The sequence below is a fragment of the Castor canadensis genome, chromosome 14 (genome assembly GCF_047511655.1).
Source record: "Castor canadensis chromosome 14, mCasCan1.hap1v2, whole genome shotgun sequence".
NCBI classification, from domain to species: domain Eukaryota; kingdom Metazoa; phylum Chordata; class Mammalia; order Rodentia; family Castoridae; genus Castor; species Castor canadensis.
The window spans coordinates 57,112,118-57,132,399 of record NC_133399.1 but is presented as its reverse complement, the minus strand read 5'-3'; the positions used below and the strand labels follow the sequence as shown (position 1 = coordinate 57,132,399).

Genomic DNA, 20,282 nt, shown 5'->3' with positions numbered 1-20,282 from the left:
AAAGAAAGGGCATACTCAACTTCACCACCCTTAAAAGAGACTATCATTTAGCAACCAGCTGGTGCTGTGAGAATAACTCCAAGGACTCCACTTTTGTGAGTCCCAATGTGCTTAGGGCTAGTGCTTCTAATGGGAGCCTCGTCTCCAATCTGATCAAGTCCTCAAAGCTCACTGGTAAAAGCTCTTATTACATACTTGTTACTGGTCATCACAAATGTACCTTAGCACACAAGAGGGTTAAAAAAACTGTAGAACTCTACCTTGCCATGCCCTGTGCCTCCATCTTTCACTAGCAGCCTTAATGTCTCCATCTACTTGTTTCCAGGAGACACCTCTCAGGCCCTGGCTGAAAACACACAAGAGATTTTTGCCTTGAGGAAGGATATCTCTTTGTGGGAAAGTCACAAAAAAAAGGACCAGATATGGGGACTGCCATGTCTACACCCAAATCATGTTTGAGGAAATTGGGCAATTGGGCAAATGCCCAATTTAAACCCAATCCTGAGCATATCTCTTTTTGGAATAATACCACAGTACAACAGACTAAATTTTCCCAAAAGTCAGGAATAACTTCCCATAGGAATAAGAAAGTGGTTACTCTAATGGTTTTAGGGAAACAGCATTGACTGAAGCCCTACCTGGAATATGCTATGGGTGATCACCAACCAAGTAACTGCAAAAAACCTAACCAAAGTAGTAGAGAACACCTCAGACCAGGTAGGCCTTGACATTAAGACATGCAAAGATCTTTGTCATCTCTTGCCTGTATGGTAATAGATTACTGTCTGGCCCTAGATTTTCTTTTGGCCAACCAAAGAGGGGTGTGCCATCGCCAATACTTCCTATTGCACATATAAACACTTCAGGCATTGTAGAGAAACGTGCAGACTACATCCTCCAACAGGCTAAGTAGCTCTGAGAACAGTCCCTTAAAACTCAGACATCCACACAGGTATGGGACCAGATAAAATCCTGGCTCTCCTCCAGGACATGGTTCCTACCCTTTCTGGGGCCTATAGTTGCCATTATTCTCTTGCTTGTGTTTGGGCCTTGCATTCTAAACTTACTTGTCAAGTTTGTTTCCTCTCACCTAGAATCCATCAAACTACAGATGCTGATGGAAACGAGGACAACCTAGTATCATGGTCCTCTTGACAACCGCCCTTGTGGTCAGCCCTGATACTGCGGGCCCCTTCATCGCCCCCTGTCAGTGGGAAGCAGTCACTGAATAGACTTCATTGTCCCTATTCCTAACAACAGTTAGGGCAATCAGTGAGTGGGGGGATTGAAGGGCTGACAGCAGGAGGCCCACATGTTCCCCAAAGATAGCAATTAGCCAGAGGGAGAAGAGCCCCGTCTCCTTCCCAAGAGACACCTGTTCACGCCAAAATCTTTGTGCAGAAACATACTCCTCCCACTGGCAATAAAAAAGTATAAAACCTAAAGTCCAACTCGACTCAGGACTACTGGATTCCAGGTCTTGCCGCACACCTCTCCGTTTTGCCTTTTCTATCGCTTCTCTGCAAATAAAATTCCTTTGATTGTTGTTTGAGTTCTTGTCTTTGATTTCTACCTAAGCGTGGAACAGGCTGAGAATTCCAGCACATCACTAGTTTACATTAAATAGAAAACATCCTTCTTACAGTATCTTTCTTCTATCCCTGTCATGTTTTCTAACCCGAATCCAGGTTGTCACTGACTATAACTCTATTTAAGTATTCATGTAATTAATAAGTAACTGTTCCTTACAGTGAAGGAAAGTGATTAAGTTACTTAACATAAACTTCTATTTCAGTAAGTATTTCTAAAAGGGAATTTTGAGCTACAACAAAACATTTACTTTTTAATGTGGGAACAATGCATAAGGAAACTCCAGTCCTTCCAATTTAATGGTCAAAAAAAGTAAAATAGGTGAGCAATATGACTCTGCCTTTAAAACAGCCTACAAAATTATTGCATTCATATAATCTTAATGAACAGTTTAGTAAAAGTCAAAATATAACGTGTGCGCTAAATTTGTGCTTTTATCATTTTCGTACCTGTCAAGTAAGTTACTAGTTTGTGAATATTTAAATAACTTTTTTCATTACAAGTAGCATTTATGAAAATGTGTATTAGTTTTACATTTCTTGTAGCAGAGTTTCTGGAAAATACTTCTACAAATACATTTTACAAAATATAATAAAGTACTTTATTTTTGATGTATTTCATTAAATAATTACTTAAAATAATATCCTAATAAATTCATTTTCAAAAACTGCTATGACCTTAAAATTCCTAGAGAGAAAATCTAGGTGATCTTTTAAAACACAAGACCAAAGGCACAATCTAGGAAATAAATAATGCACTGCACTTTATTAAATTAAAATTAACCTTTTTGCCTGAATGTGGTGGTCCATTACCCAGGAGGCTGAGGCTGTAGGATAAAATTTGAGGCCAGCTTGGACTACCTAGTGAGTTGGAGGCTAGTTTAGGCTATACAACAAGACTGTGTGTGTGTGTTTGTGTGTGTGTGTGTATTCTCTATAGGGACTTTGGAAGAAAGTTTGGCAATTTCTTAGGAAACTAAGCTGGGCTCCAGTGGCTTATGCCTATAGCCCCAGGTATTTGGGAGGCAGAGATCAAGAAGATCACAGTTCTAACTCAGCTGCTAGGAAATAGTTCATGAGACCCTATCTCAAAAACACCCAACACAAAATAGGGCTGGTGGAATGGCTCAAGTGGTAGACCACCTGCCTAGCAAGCATGAGGACCTGAGTTAAAAACCCCAGTTCCAGAAAAAAAGAAAGAAAAAAATATATACTCTTACCTTACCATGCTCCAATTATACTCCTGGAAGAAGATGAAATCATACTCTTAAAATCAAAGATGAAAACATATTCCTAAAGAAGATGAAAATTTTATGTCCTCACAAAGTGTACACATGGATGTTTATAGCAATTTTATTCATAATTGCTCTAAACTTAGAAGAAACCAAGATGCTATTCAGTAGGTGAATGGATGAATAAATTGTGGTAGTACTAACAACAGAATATTATTCAGCACTAAAAATAAATGAACTATCAAACTTTGAAAGGACATAAAGGAACCTTAAATGCATATTAGTAAGCTGAAGAAGCCAATCTGAAAAGCCTGCATACTGTATGGCTCCAACTATATGTAATATTCTAGAGAAGGTAAACCTACCAAAACTGAAAAAAGATCAGTGGTTACCGGGGGTTAGGGACAAGGACGGGATAAACAGCACAGAGGGATTTTATTGCATTGAAACTATGCCATATGACCCTATAGATAGTGAATTCATGGCCATTATACATTTGTCAAAGTCCATAGAATGTGCAACACCATGAGTGAACCCTAAACCTGGTGCCTATGGTTAACACCTATAATTCTAGCTATTTGGGAGGCAGAGACTGGGAGAATCATGGTTGGAGGCCAGTCCAGTCAAAGTTCATTGGAACTCCATCACACCCAACAGTTGAGTGTGCTGGTGTGCACTCATCACCCTATTATGCAGGAGGCTGGGCTCACGAGGATCTTGGTTTCAGTCCAGCCAGGACCAAAAAGTTTGAGAGATCTCATTTCAACAGAGAAAAGCCAGGCACGATGGTGCGTGCCTGTCATCTCAGTGGAACGGGCAGCTTAAAATAAGAGGATCATTGTCCATGTCAGCCTGGGCAAAAAAACAAGACCCCATTTCCAATAATCATAGTAAAAAGGGCTGGAGGCATGGCTGGGGTGATAGAGCACTCGTCTAGCAAGTGCAAAGCTCTGAGTTCAGTACTGTCAAAAAAGAAAGGTGAGAGAGAGACAGGCAGAGAGAGTGAGAAAGGAATGGAGGGAGAGAGAGAGGGAGAAAGAAGAAAGGAAGGAAGGAGGGAGGGAAGGAAGGAAGGAAGGAAGGAAGGAAGGAAGGAAGGAAGGAAGGAAAGAAAGAAAGAAGGAACGAAAGAAGGAAGGAAGGAAGGAGTCACCCTAATGGAAGCTATGGGCTTCGGGTGACAATGTTGTGTTAATGTAGGCTCACTAGTTCTAACGAGTGAAGTACTCCAGTGAGAAATGCTGGTACCAGGAAAGGCTGTGCATTTCGGAAACAGACTATCTGGGAACTCTATATTTTTTGGCTAATTTTGTTGTGAACCTGAAATTGTTCTAAAAATAGTCTACCAAAAAGAAAATTGCTCTATTACACTAGATGATTCCATTAACCTCTCTGGTCTGTTTTGTATGTCTAAAATTATCAGCAATATAGATCATTTTAAAGACAACTTCCAACTCCATGATTCAAACACATGGATGATCTGCAAATTTCACCCATAAAGAAAATTAATTGATAGGCTAAGTTAACTATTACATAACTATTAAAACAACAAAGGTCAATGTGTGTTGAAAAATAGAACAGTATTTATCTTTTCCAGGTTGTACATGGAATGATTTTGGAGTCATAACTGTTTTATACAGTTAAATGTTTTAAAAGTTCAAAGTGTTTTCACTTGATGTCATTGCTTACTTTCAATAATCCTATCAGTTAAGTCATAAAAGGAACTATTTTTCTTATTTTTGTTTTAAGTTTTGAAAGGGTTGTAGGAGGGAAAATTCTAAAATAACCTATCTTTTGAAGAAAATAGTTTTGAGGAGCACACAACCCAGACCCTCTAAATCTCCACGGGTGTTCAGAGCACTGGGGCCTGGGCATAACCTGGCTGATGAATGACCCACCTGCCTATTCCTGTTTGAGAACCAAACCCCAACTGAAAACCTGAACTGTAAGGAATTCTCTCTCAACTCTGTTCCCACAGGTTTTTAAAAATGCTCTTTCAAAACCTGTTACATTTGCCTATACAGAGTGATTATGGCTCCACCTGTGTCAATGTGTGTGTTATTCCACTTGCTGATTGGTCAGTTCCCCACGAATATGTTGCCAGTGTTCCACTTTTACGTCATAGTACTTAGCAACCTATTTACAATATTGTCTGCTAAAAGAAGAATGTGAATACGATGTTAATTGAGTGGATTGCTTCATAAATGGGGTTACACCAGACCCTGTATACCGTCGAATCTCTGCCTTCATCACGTTTGCTCCATGATCACGTAGCAGGCAAATATCTGAGTAGATAACAGGGATAGAGCTACCCACCCTCAGTAGACTGGACAAGTGAATCCTATCAGCACGTTTGGAGTAGGGCTATGTGAACAGAGGCAGCAGGTATAGCAGTGTACAGCAGAGGGCGACAGAGGGAAGAGGGAGCTTTCCAAGGGCAAAATCAGGAAGGGGAGGATAGTGCTGAAAAAGATGGGTGCAAAAATTGACTACTTTCCTACATGAGATCAGAGTGGAGATGCCTTTTAAAGGGCAAATGATACATATGCAAATAAGAAAGAAAGATTATAAAACGGCAAGAGGAGAAAGACGGCTGTGCAAGCCTCAGTGGTATAGACATGATATTTTGTAGTTTCCCCTACAACATGACTGAAGGGTGATATGAGTGTTGATAAGTAAATCATGCTGGGTAGGTTGGGGAAGCTAAACCATGATTGACTTCAAAGGACAGGTGATGAAGTCATTTTGATTTATCCTGAAAACAAAGGAAAGGATTTTAAGCAAAGAAATAGCTTTATTATATTTGAATAGCAATTAAATGAATAGCTGCAACTTTTTAAAAAATGCATATTTAAGTAAATAATGGGGAGTAACTATAAAGATAGGGTGATGAATTAGGAGCCTGAATAAGTAATCTACATCTGAAGTGGTTGGAAAATACCACATTAGACTTGAGACAGAGAGATCAGTTATGTGTTCGCAGATGGCTATTATGACATAGCACCTCAACAGTCAATGATAAGAACTTAGAACACAACAGTGGATTGGAAATAAAGAGAAATACTAGCAATATAGAGGCAGTAGAAATGGCAAGACAGTGCTCTGTTAGATGTGGCTCTAATGGAGAGATGACTTTAGGGTGTCTAACTGGTCAGCTATGGGCAATTACACAAGCTCTTGATGGCAGAAGCTTAGCAACTTTTCTGTCAGTGACTTAAAATTCCTAATAATAATGAACAAGGGGACTTATATTTTCATTCATTACTGAGCACCTCCCAATGATATTGTTGTTTACTAAGGCATGGAAGATGAACTCTGTTCTTGTTATGCAAGTGAACAATAACTGCAGCTTAGCTGTCACTAGACAGTGAGTTTTCTGCTCAAGACCTTCAGTCATTCACAGCCACTAGCTGTGGATTTTACATCTTTGTCCCTGCCTTGCTGGAAGTCACTTTGTAAATGCTTCGTAAGTTAAGATATTTCACATGAAATCTCTGTCTAGCAGATGGGAGGATATATGGGTCTGGAGTTCAGTAGAGATACAACTGGAAGCAATATGTTAGCAGCCTATAGAAGAAGACTGTCTTTGGATGAGATATCCTAGGGCAAGAGAAGAGAGGGAAGTCAGCCTGTACTATAGAGACGATCGATAATAAACTGTAGCTGGAAAAAGAGAGAGAATAACCAGGGAAGGCGAGCTATGCCTCTATAGGCTTGGAATAGGGGTATTCAATCAGATTATCTGTACTTCAGACCTGGTTTTATCGCTCATGAGCAGCATGACAATGGTATCTGGCTGTGATGTAACTTTCTGTCTGCAGTGCCCCCACTTGAGTGATGGGATTGATGAGCACTGATAGGGCTGCAGTGAGAGTTCAGTGAGATCCTCCACGCGGGCGCTTACCACAGGACTCAGAGGAAGAAAAATCAGGGTGGTTAGCTATTATTTTTTAAGTGCAATAAAACAAGGAGGAATAATTGTCACAGGCAATTTTAAGAAAAGAGTTAAAAAAATGTAGACAGCCATGCCAGATGCCAGACCATTGATCAAGAAGAGAATACAAAGTCCCCATTGAAAAAAGGAACAAAGAAGTAATTAATGAGATAGATGGACAAGAGCACTCTCAGTACGGGTTGGGTTGCTGGGTTTTGACCATTTAGATTTAGTACTTTATCAACCTAGAAACTAAAACTAAAGAAGTCTGATGTTGTTATCAATCAGTATGTGAGTGATACCCTAAGAATTTCAATTGTGAACATCTTCCTCATTTTCTAAATACCCATATGTCCATATGTAAAAGGCCCAAATACCGCATCTAAAAAAATGAAATCTTTACTGTATGAGTTGCAGGAAAGTTGAGTATGGAACCCAGGACTGAAACTCTCAGACCTACCTTCAGGGGAGGACATTCTGGGCACAACTATATCAACTGACTTCCTCTGGGTAAATAAGAAAGAGTCCGGGCAGTGCTTCTTGCAAGGGGTGTTCCCTACTCCAGGATAAGTCTCTGGGGCTGAGACTAAAATGGTGCATCATAGACCAGCACAAAGTTCTATCTGACATGAATACCCTGGATCCAGAAATTTCAAGTCCATAATGAGAATGAGAAAGCATTCATTCAATAAACATTTCTTTAGTGTCAGACACTAAAGGAAAACACAAAGCTGGGTTAGATACGGGTTCTGTCCTTAGGATCTTACCATCTAAATGGAAAGAGGAGGTGAAAACATCAGTAGTGATCAAAGCAGGTAGTATTCACATGAGATGCAAAAGAGGGACAAGCTGATTACAGAATTTGCAGTAAGGAAACAATTGTGAAAAAAGTCCATGTAAGTATTAGCATTTGAGATGTACCTTAAAAGATAAGTGAGTTCAGAGATGGAAATGATCAGAAAGTATTTGGGAAACAGGAAATAGTGTAAACAATGAGACAACGGTGGGAAGGCAAGCACTGGCTGTTTCTGGAACAGCAAAACACTTTTTAATGGCTTGAGCACAGGTCCGTGAACAGCTAAAAGTAAAGCCACAGGCCTGGTCCAAAATGTGCACTTTATTTCATAGTCAGTGAGGAGCTCTTGAAAGTAATTGTGGCATGACCAGAGATTTTCACAGACCTCCAAGTAACATGAGTCTGGACTTGGGAGCAAGAAAGGTCAAGCCTGAATGTGCAGACAGGAACCTGTGTATAGAGTCGATGGTTAAGATCAGATGGAAATGCACAAAAACATGGAGGTAGGGAAAGACATAATAAACAACAAATAACTAGATGTTCAGAGCTGAAACATTAAATGGAGCCAGTCAGTGACTGAAATAGCACAATAAAAAGAAACTGAGAACTATATAATATTAAGAAAAAATCTCCAGAATGAAGTGAAAAGAACTTGACAAAATGTTAGGTGTTTCCCTTACAATTTCTTATTTATTCATCACATAATACACAATGTCTCTGAAATAAGCATTACTACTTCCTGTAGATGTGAAAATAAAGATTTGGAATCATAAGCCACTTACATAACACATGACAGAACAGACTCATGCTCCAGGCATCCTGAGTTAACAATGGGAAGCATTGGCACCAAACTGCATGGAGTCAGGACTACAGCCCAATTTTGATTCCAATTCGAAGGGTGATGTTGAATAGTCATTTCCCAGAAACCCTGTCATTCCTATAAATCTTGGGTTAATCATATGTTTGATGAGGTTGTTGAACTGTATCATTTATTCTGTAGTGTACTTTTCAGTTCTTTTATTTTATGAGTTTATGGTTTTACAATGTTATAGCACATTCTTGAATAAATACAGAGAGAACAGATAAAAACAACATTATAATATAAATATAAAAATATAATAGGGCCACCTTTTCATCTAAGACTGAAGGGGAGAACAAATGACAACTAAGCATATAAAGACTGAGAAATTGCATTTTGAAGCCATAAGAAACTGAACTCCACAGTTCGTTGGATTTGGACTGAGGGTTAGTGGATAGTTGAGAGAGGCTCTTAGGTGTCTCACAATGAACCATAAATACATTACACTGCTTTTGGTACACAACCTTCAGAAGAGAAATCTCCATGAGGACCATTATGTTATATTATCCTGGCACTCCCTGCTGTTAGATTTTATATTTATTTTAGAGAGAGGAAGGGAGAGAGATTACGTATGGATTAACTAGCTTCCAAATAAACACAGACTTAAGTTCAGGGTCCACTGAGCAGCAGGCCAGGCCGTCAGAACTTCCCTTGTGCAGGTCTGCGATGTGAAACCATTGCTCAGGAACTTCTCAAAGTGAAGTCCAACTACAATGGTCCTGTGACAGTCGGCCTGCCCTAGTGAACAGAGCAATGGCCTGGCAGTCAGACAGGTTAGCTCCAGTCCTCACTCTGTTAGTCGCAGAAGAGCGATACTGGACAGGGGGCGTCACGTGTGTGCCTCAGTTTGCTGATCTGTGACGTGATACTGCTGCGCCTACTTCATAAGTCAAGTCACCAGAGACAGGTTTGAACTCAGGGTTTCACACTGATAAGCAGGCACTCTACCACTACCAGTCTCAATGGTGGGTTCTTAAAAGGTGTTTAAAAAAAAAGGAAAGGGTTGGGCACAATTATTATATGTCCATTAAAAATATAAAGGGTTGAATCAAATGATCTGGTTAGGCTCTTTTCAAGTTTGCTGGTCTCCATCACCTTATTTGTTTATATGTATGTATGTTATATACAAATATATATATGTGAATATGTGATTAAAATTTTCAAAAAATGTTATCTCTTAAAATAAATTAAGCCATCATAATCTTAGACTATGTTGTTCAAAATACATACCAAACCTTTCAGAGGTTCTAATATGCTGTTGTAATTCTTCTTCTCATTCTACCAACCACCAATATAACTTCTACTATTACAAAATTTTTTGTGTGTGTGTAAGGTGTGGTGCATGCTGGGAATCCCAGCATTCAGGAGGCTGAGGCAGGAGGATCTTGAGTTGAGTTGAGGATAGCCTAAGATATATAGTGAGACTCTGTTTCAAAAATCCAAAGCCTGTGGATGTAGCTCGGTGGTAGAGCAAGGACCTGGGTTCCACCACCAACATCACTCCTTTTGTATAATTTGTCTCAGTTCTCAAATTCATCATGGACCAGATTCCCATCTGGATATAGGTTTGATCACCCAGAACCAAAAGTCTAGCTCATTTTCCTCTTTTACAAAACTGAACATATTTGTCTCTGAGTTTAAAGGCAATCTTCTCATATTCCAGGAATGAGAAAGGAAAGGAAGGGTTTTCTTGGAGATGGTTTTGGTTGCCTGTTTGTTTTCATCAGCAGTCTTAAATTGTTTACTCAACCTTGTCTCTGAGCAAGCTGGTAGCAGCTTGGAATTCAACCTCAGGACAAGGTTCTGTCCCCCTGCTGAGACACTGCACAACTAATTTCAACTAAAAGGTACAGTTTTGAAGTGTTTCCTCAGTGGCAGCTTCAGTGGACACTTCAAACAAAATTATGGAGTCTCACAGACAGACTTTAAAGGCTGCACCGCTGTTGTCTTTAGGAAGATATCACGTTTCTGAAGAGTACGGCTTTCTTCTTCCGAATCCTCTGGTAAGGAGAAAGCCTTGCACCTGGTCAGAATAGGTGTCTTGAGATTCTGGCTTATGTGTTTGTTTTCTAAACTTATGCGGTTATTGAGAGAGATAAAATATAAATACCAGCACATTAACCTGAGGAAGATGCTACAAAAACTATAGAGTGGATTACCAACAACAGAGAAGTGTCAGCTATCCAGAGGACATTCAGACGGAAAGTTCTACTGCCATGTTTTTCTTCAAACAGAGGTCAGTGAGGCTGGGAAAATTGTAAGCAAATCTGTAGTTAGCAGGAAAAAGACCAAGATAAATGTATAGAGCCTCATTTTCAAGGTACATTCTACCCCCATGGAAGGTTTCCTAAACATAAAATAAGTGGAATTTCTCTGCTATGGACTCGCTCCTTTGCATTGGAGATGCGTTTGTGATATAAACCCCTCTAGGAGGGCTGACTCCTAAACAGCTCTCCATGGCTACTGGTAGCATGTTAAAGCCAGATCTCTCTCTTTTTTTTGTTTTTTTGATGGGACTGGGTTTTGAAATCAAGACTTTGTAAAAGCGGGTGCTCTAATGCTTGAGCCACACCTCCAGTCTTAACACGTTGATATGAATTAACTTATCTCTTTGCTGGAGGAAAGAAAAGAGAACAAGAGGGAAATCTGGTAATTTCAGGGCTGGCAAAAGGGATTAGATGTTATCGGGAATTTCTGAGATGAGGAAGGAATTTTGAAGACAAATAGTACCTGTATGATTCTACTTGGCATATAACTTATCATGCAATTCTTGTTTTAGCATCTAGCCCTGAATACTGTTCTAGTTAAATGTGGTCTGATGCAGTGAACACCAAAATTTTAGGAGTCCTTAGAAGACATCTGGCCCCAATCCCCTTTTTTGCATTTGGGCTCACTGAAGACCAGAGGAAGTGACCCCACCAAAGTCATATTACTGGCAAAGAGAGCTAATGCTGAAGACTCTTGACATTTGTTTTCTATTACATCATAAATAAGGATCAAGGCCACTGAGGTCCCTGATGTTGTAACTATTGTAATTTTGTATTAGAACAAACTCTCTGCCCCAGTCTAATTTGCTATCTACCTGTGATTTAGAAATGGTTTAGAACTCAAAGACCTTTTGTTGAATACCTACTCTGATTTTTGTTTTGTTTTGTTCTTTTAAATGGAGTTTCACTATATACCTGAGGCAGGCCTGAAACTCACTATATATTACCCAGACTGGCCTTGAACTCGTGATCCTCCTGCCTGAGCCTCCTAATGGCTGGCATGAACAGCTCCAAGCTACCACGCCCTGTGGATTCTTTACTTCTGAGTGTTAACCATAGAGAGCTCCCAGCTGTGAGATCAGCTCACAGATCTCCAGGTCCTTTGGCATTGATGTAGTGACTCCAGGGAGCAAGGTGGGATACAGTGCAGTCCTGAGAACTGCACTGTGTTTCCTGACACTGACACTGGGATGACCAACTGTCTGTCTCTATTTGCTCTGTGCTGATCAGACCCTGAGATGCAGCACTCTCAGTGCTAAGCCAGGAAAGTCCTGGACAAAACTGTTTAGTCATCCACCCTGATTTGCAGCTTACTAGCTCCTGTGACCTTGAGTCACTAACATGGCCTGGTCCTCAGTTTTCACATCTATTCGATGGAGTCTTGCTAAGGAGCATGGATGTGAACGCCTGTGGAAGGACTAGAAGCCAGTCTTCCTGACCCCTTAATCTAGACCTCATTAAAAACTCTGGACCAGCACAAGCTGATAATCCCAGCACTCAGGAGGCAGAGGTAAGATGAGTTCCAGGCCAGCCTGGGCTACATAGTGAGAACCTGTCTTAAAAAACAAAGACAAAAGCCTACTCCATGCTGTGCATATGACTTGATTCAAGATTATTCCCACCCTCCCTAGGGCACAGGAGGCAGGTTTAATAGATCACTAGGCTCCTGTTGAGCATGTGCACAGAGCTGAGGATAAACAATATCACAGGTAAACATCGGGTTGGGTCACAATGGTAGAGTTCCCCTGGGCTACGGCAGTGGAGTTCCCATCTTTGATTCTTTTTTTCATTTTTAAACAAATGTCAGAACCAGATGAGAAGTAGTAACATCAAGTCCTGTGGCATTCTGGCCATACGCAATCTCTGTTGTGGTTTGGCTCTTCAGAAGAACTTCCGAGCGCTGAGCTCAAATTAAAAAATTCCTGATTCTACTTGAGGAGAGTTCTAGTTCCCAGATCTCTCAAAACACGAATCTTGGTTTCAGTTTTAGTTTTTTTTCATTCATGTGAGGATTTTACACATCTCCTTTTCTGAGAAGAAGGAGAGGAAAGGGCTTGTCATCAGAATTGGCCCCAAGTTGCTCCACCGTCAGGGAGACTCAGTCACCAGCCCCACCAGACAGCATTTTTGCAATCGATCATGGTCACCAACTACAAAGAGCCAGGTCAGCTCAGTGCCTGGGCTCAAGGGCAGAGCCAGGCTTTGTTTTCCTTTAGGTCAAGAGCAAGTATTGGGGGACCATTCCTTCTGTCAGCTGGCCTCAAGGGTGTCCTGTAACCATCTCTTCCAGATTGTCTTTGAGTTTTTCACTTGAAAGTCTCTGAAGAAAACGTGGTCAATATAATGATTAAGAAAATATTCTGGATTTGGGGCAGGAGATGGAGTTGGTTTTTCATGCACCATTGAGATAGAAGAAAAGACAATTTGAGGAACTTTAATGTGATCAATCAACCACTCAGGAAAAATAAACACACACACACACACACACACACTGTCCTGTAGAAATGCAAAGCACTAAATAGAAGCATTGGATTCCAGCTGATTAGAAAAAAAAATAGAAAATTGCCATGGCAGGCTATGATTTTCAGACAGAAAACCCAGATAGGAAGAGTTCAAATACTGTCCTGAAAAATGATTGCACCTCTGATAGTCTCTAGGGCATGCCTGGCGGTGCTGAAAGGGACGTGACACATTGATGCTGCCATGGTAGAGATGAGACACAGATGTCTGATGTCAGAATGGTTAACATAGATGATGTTTTTAGAATGTGTTTGGACGAAGGGGAATGTAATGCGTGAAGTATGGATTTTTGTACCGGTATTAAGGAACCAAAGTATGTTCAACTAGCTGAGCTGTAAAGACTTCTGGAGGAGGGTGACCCGACAGATCTTGAAAGTGGATGAAAAACTCAGGATGGGAACCCATGCAGGTCTGATATTTTCCATCAACAGGAAGCTTGGGGAATGTGGTAGTTTCCAGGGCAACCGTAACACATTACCACAGTCTTGTGGCTTAAAACAACAGAAAACTTACTTCCTGGAATTCTGCAGGTCAGAAGTCACAGATTATTGCTGCAGGCACAGACTTCGTCCGAAGACCCTGGGGAGGATCCTTCCTGACGTTTTTGGGCCGTGGGGGCTGCAGGTGCTCCGTGGCACTGGCAGCATCCCTCCACCCTGTGTCCTCACCTCCTTAGGGACATCTTGTCTGCATCTTTTCCTCTCCTATCTGTGTTTCTCTTATGAGGACATTAGTCATTGCATTTAAGACCCAAGCTAAAAGGTGAGATCAAGAAGAATTCACCTAGAAAGTAACACCCACGCACAGGAAATCAATGTGAGTCAATGCCCTGTATAGCTATCCTTATCTCAACCAGCAAAACCCCTTGTTCCTTCCTATTATTGCTTATACTCTCTCTACAACAAGATTAGAAATAAGGGCAAAATAGTTTCTGCCGGGTATTGAGGGGGTGGGGGAAGAGGGAGAGGGCTGGGTGGGGGAAGAGGGAGGGGCGTAGTGGGTGGTAAGGGAGGGGGTAGGGGCAGGGGGAGAAATGACCCAAACATTGTATGCACATATGAATAATAAAAAAATAAAAATTAAAAAAAAAAAAGACCCAAGCTAATCCAGGATGATCCTTTTCCTTATTTGGAAACTTTCTTGCTCACATTCACAGGTGGTGGGAGAGGGTACCACTCAACCCACTATTACAGGAAGTGGGAAGAAAAGATATAGAGTGAAGGTGCCGAAGCAACCCAAGAATCCCAAACCTGATCTTACAGGTGTGAAAGAAAAAGACAGGAAGAGTGAGAATGCAAAATATAAAATGGTCAGGGAGGGGTAGGGCACTGGCCTCGTATGTGCAAGGCCCTGTGTGAGGAACTTAAGCCATGCTCCCAGGCCAGGTGCAAAGTTTTAAAGTACATTTTCTATCTCCTACATATTTATTTGTCTGTTGAGGTTTCCTACTTTTAGACAAGAATTTGATCTTTCACAATTCCCCAAATGAGGATCCAATTGAAAATTTCCAATGTACTAGCAAAATTTATTCATGAGCTAGGGATGGTGGATCAGGCCTGTAATTCCAGTTACCTGAAAGGCAGAGACAGAAAGATCCAGGTTAAAGGCCAACCTGGGTAAAAATTTGTTAAGACTCCATCTCAACCAATAAGTTAGGTGTGGTGGTTCACGTCTATAGTCTCAGCTACTTGAGAGGTGGAGGTAGGAGAACTGAAGTCTCAGGCCAGCCTAGGAAAGGTAGTATGAGACCCTATCTGAAAAACAAATTAAAAGACAAAAAGATTCAAGTGTGGCTGAAAGGGTAGCATGCACAAGCACAAGACTAATCCTGGTACTGAAAAAAAAAATTATTGCTGTCATTGTCTTATATTTCCTTCAAACTGTTTTTCTTAATTCTTGTTAGAGTCTCCTTGTGACAAATAATAATGATAATAGCAATAAATACATAGAAAGTACTCACACTGTACCCTGTATAAACTGAAGTCTTCTTTCACCTGCTCCTCCTGGATCATTTAGAAATAATCCATCTGGCACTGAATTCAACTCTGTCTCTGGGATGTGTGTCGTAGCTGACACCTTTCTCCATGTCCACACTACTGCAGGACACTGTGTGGACACCATGGACTACTTACAGCTTCTTACCTTGTTTCTTTGTCTTCATTCTCGCCCAGCTATAAAACATTCTGTGTAGAGCAGACAGTGTAGTCACTTTTTTACAGTGGAAACCAACCATGACTTCTCTTTAAAAACTCTCTTTAGATCAAAATCCAATGTTTGACTGGCTCCTTAATGGCCCCATGCTACTCACCTGGCTTTTCCTGGGCATTTAGTGTCACCTGTGGTTCAGGAGCTAGCCCCTTCAATCACCCAACTTGTCTGCTGAAATTTGCCTGTTTAATTTTTGTTCAAACTTTTATTTTTAACTTTCCTTGTATTATTTTTCTTAGTCCATGTTTTAGGTAACTTAAGCAAGAATCAATCTGAAAAAGTCTTTGCTGTTTCTGTAAAACACATTTTTAAAAATCTTCGGCTGGTGGAGTGACTCAAGTGGTAGAGTGCCTGCCTAGCAAGCATGAGGCCCTGAGTTCAAATCCCAGTACTACACACATGCAAAAATCTCTTCTCCTTTAGGTTATAATTGTGTTAATGGCCTCCAGTCTCATTTTAAGATTATTTCTCCTCTAGGGATGGGCCTCCCTTGGTTTATGTGCTATTTATTATTGGTTGGGGCCCCTATTTGAAGTTACTTGCAGGTTTCTGACGTGCACTTAATTTTTAGTGAGTAGAAAACATAACCCCTATGTTGTAATTGTGCTGGTCTATGGTACTGTTATTTGACTGTGTATTTCACCTGGAATGTATTTCAACATGCTTTTCTCAAAAGACAGTAAACACTCAGTTTCTCAAGTGCTCTTTAAACCAACTTCACCATCCTGCTGATTTCAGCATTAATAAGCTAAATATATTTTAACATATATTCTATTCTTGTATGAGTCAAAAACGTAAATATTTATTGAGTTGAGCACAGGGGCACAAACTTGCAATCCCAGCACTTGGGAGGCTGGGGTGAGAGGATTGTTGAGTTTCAGGCCAGCCTGGAATAGACTGAGTTCAGAGATAACCTGATCTACCTAGCGAGACCTTGTCTCAAAAACCAAACTACAGGGAAAAAAAATAAAACCGATTGTAAAAGTTTTTTTTATGCAAAAATCTAGCAAAAAGGACTGGTAGACAACAGGAAATTTTTCCTATAAATGAAAGAATGCCAGGTTGTGCAAATCTGTGATCACAGACGTGAGACTGAGGCAGGAGAATCTGGAGTTCCAGGCCAGCCTGGGCTACATCGTGAGATCCTGTCTCAGAATAATAAAATCAAATATAAAGGAAAGAAAAAGAAAAAAAGAAATGCCAATTTATTATTATTATTATTATATATTATTATTATATTATATAATTATATAATTATATATATATTATATAATTATATACTTATATAATTATATAATTATATAATATATATTAAATAATTATATATATAATATAATTATTATTATTATAATTATATTATAATTATATTATTATTATTATTATTATTCCTTTCCAATCCGTTTCTGAGCCTTCTGATTTGTTAGAATTAGGGAAGAAAAACATGGAAAGCTTTTCCAAGTTCCCCAACTTTTGCACCAGTCTTCTACCCCCACCCATCCCCGCTGTCCTCTGCATGTTTATTCTAGAGAGGTATTGGAAAGTTCCCTGAACTTTGAATCAGAGGAGTTTTGACCTGGTCACTAACCTCTCTGGGCTTTCACTTCCTCTACTTCAATATGGAAATGATAAGACAGTATGCCTTAACTTGTAGCATGCATAACACAAAGGCAGATGGGTTAAAGACTTAAGCAACAGCAGTAAAACCAGAAATTCTTTAAAAGAAATGGTGTTGGGATTAGGTGAATTTTCTATGCATGATTTAAAACCCAGAGGAATGAATGAAATTTCAGTTCATTTGATTACTCTATTAGGAACTACTTTTTCAAACACATACATAAAACTGCGATGACCAACACATATGATAAGATTTTCCAACTCATTAACAATCTCAGAAAGGTAAGTTTAAAAAGTAAAATGGTAGAAAATGGATAATTAGCCAGGTGATGTACAAACCATATAACATGTCAAGGAAACCACACAAGAAACACAAGTCATCACTGTTAGACAGGAAGATGAAAATTAAGATATTTTAAATTTTATACTGTATAGACTTCATGCTTTTTGAATGCCCTGTTACTGACTTGGACCCCAAAGTTGGTCCTTTTTCCCTCTTGGAATTGTGGAACCAATTCTTGGCTAAGAATAAGAGAAATGGAAGATAGACTCTTGACCGAGTAGAGGAGCAGAGGTTACAGATATAGTATAAAAGAAATGAGGAAGAGGATAGGCTAGTGAAGGGAAGGAATTCTGATGGATTTTCTGGGGATGGTTGGAGCTTTTCTGGAATTTGGGCAACCCATCTTTTCGTTCCTTTTAGGGTTCTTTCTGGTGGTCTTCAGAGCAAATGTCAATTGTCATGGTGCTGGCAGTGTCTGTGAGAGTGCAGATGGGCTTACACTGACTTAGAGGTTGTTTAGTGGTCACTCTGGCAGCCATCCTATATCCAACCGTCTGGACTAGCCCCCCTGATGAGGACTTCTGGCCTACATGCATCCAGTCCTCAAAGCTAAACAGGGGTAGGGAAGGGCAGAAATTCAACAGGTCTTCAAGGTCATACAATCAGAGCAGGGGACAGTCCTGCCGTTTGCATCAATTAGATTTTTTAATCATCATGCCTGAGAGTATAGTTCTTGGAGGGTTGTCTTAGTTTAATAAATAATAAAATATTTACAGAATTTTAATGCAAATAGAATAATGCAAGTCATATCTTCAAAACATAACAAATTGAAAATTAGTAAAGCTTAGGTGTTGTCAGAGGTATAGACGAATTTCTGTCTCATTCTGGGTCCCATACTCTCAATATGATTATCAGCTGGTGTGATTTTTCAGATGTCTTTTAAGTGCTTTCTCCCCTCTGGATTACTTGCAAGGTTTGGTCTCCATGTCACAGGTTGTCAACTTGTGTCAGAATCATCTGCAGGGTCTGCTGAACCTTGCTGCTGGGTTCCACCCCAGAGTGTGGGGTTCAGTGATCCAGGCAGGGCTCAGGGATGTGCATGTCTAGCAAGCTTTCAGGTGATGCCGATGCAGCAGGATGGGGGACCACTCAGCAGGCAGCCTTGGGGGGTTTGTGATTGATGCTGGGTTCAAACATTAGACTTTGAAAAGAGAGAAGATGAAAAGAAGGGTAACATTCCTCTGGAAAGTTAATGGAAAAGAAAAGGTAGACATATTAGAGAATATACACAACCCAGAGTCTTAATTTTTAAAGAATGAATTATTTAAGAATTTCCATGCAAACCAGGAAGCTAAAATTCAGGAGGCTTTCATTAACTCTCAGAATGTGATTCCTTATCTAGTCATCAAAGAAGGAAAGACAGAAGTGATAATTTAATTGTAACTTTTTTTTTTTAAAGAGGGCTTTGCAATGTAATACAAGCTGGCCTCAACCTCCTGAATCTGGGATTACAGGCATGAAGCAACCACACCTGATGCTTTTCTTTTTTGACAGTACTGGGATTTGAACTCAGGGCCTCAGAATTGATAGGCAGGGGCTCTACCACTTGAGCCGCACTCTCAGGGGCCATGGCCTGCACTGTAATTCTCCTACTTATGCCTCCTGTCGAGCTCAATGTCATGCTCTGCTTATTGTTCTTATTGTTTGAGATGGAGTTTTGTTAACTTTTTGGCCAGGCTGACCTTAGACTGCAATCTTTCCAATCTCTGCCTGAAGAGGAGCTAGAATTATAGGTGTGAACCTTAGCGCCTGGCCTGCTTCTTGTCTTTAAGGGGCCTGCGAAATCCTGTGTCTCTGAATCCTTGATTTCCTGTTTCAGAATTAATATCACGTACACTACCTCACTGTTCCTGTTACTATATTCAGTTGTTTTCATAAACATATGAATTAGTGCATGGCGTGGGCATACCACAAGAAGACAGCACTTCAGTTCATCTCCATCCACCTGTAGTGTGCAGACGTAAGCTGTATGTTTAAATAGACAAAGAACTGGGGGCAGGGAGGAAAAGTCTGAATAATTATCAAACAGTCCTGGTCACAGGTGTGGTCCAATGGGTCACTATCTTAGTCCTGGTTTTGGGAGAGCTTCTGGAGAAATTGTCTGGGGGAGTCATAATTGCCTGGCAGGTGGTCTGTGCTGAGAAGGCTCTATTGTTCCTTAGGGGTAGTTTCAGTCCCTTGTCATAAAGATGTTATCCATCAGTCCTTTCCTTCCTGGAACCAAGGTAATGCAAAATGGCTGCAGAGAGAATGGCTCAAAGCAGACAGATACAAAATGGAGGCAGGGATGCCAAGGTTTTCTCTTGCTTTCAGTTAATTTGTGGGCCCAAATAAGGAGTGAGTGCTTTTCAGCAAAAGCAGTTTAAGTACCTGTTTAAAAAAAGATACAATAATTCTATCTGGCATAATTTGAATTGTTGTGAAAGTTAGTAAAAGGTATCCAGGTTGTCCTGAGGACCAAAAAAGGAAGGTGATTAAATGAAATTCATAAAGTTCAGAGCACACAGATGGAATGTTAGTGCACCCAGGTTACACATTAACTAAGAGCTGGAACCCAGGAGTAGTGTAGACTCTGAGGGGTATTCAACCCCCAGCAAGTGTTTACGGGTAACTTGTGGATTTCTACCCCCCCAAATTTATAGCTTCAAACTTCACCGCCTAAGTGGTCATGTTTGCCTGTGTTTCACTACCTGTTCCTTTCCCTGTGTTACTCATTTAATTCCTACCACCTGCTCAAGTCATACAGCCTGATCTTCACTCCAAGGCACTGAGAAACAGAAAGCGCACTTCAGACTCCAGGTCTTCCCCTTCTACCATTCAGGACCAGACTTGAGAGGCTCTTGCTCTCTTCCTTCCCTCCCTCCAGCTACTTTATTTGCTCCCCTCTGCCCTTTCTCTTCCTTCTCTCCCTCTTGCAGTA

General features: G+C 40.4%; 1 protein-coding gene across 2 annotated transcripts in view; it reads left to right on the top strand.

Annotated features, from left to right (window-relative positions):
- Nucleotides 1-10,212: 10,212 nt before the first annotated feature.
- Nucleotides 10,213-20,282, top strand: part of Ido2 (indoleamine 2,3-dioxygenase 2) — a 51,005-nt gene continuing 40,935 nt past the window's right edge. Inside the window, exon 1 of one of the 2 annotated variants that reach the window (XM_020182487.2) lies at nt 10,213-10,413. In XM_020182487.2, the coding sequence (XP_020038076.2) occupies nt 10,315-10,413 (99 nt within the window). In that variant the 5' untranslated portion in view covers nt 10,213-10,314. The other variant, XM_074054615.1, reaches the window with a different exon arrangement.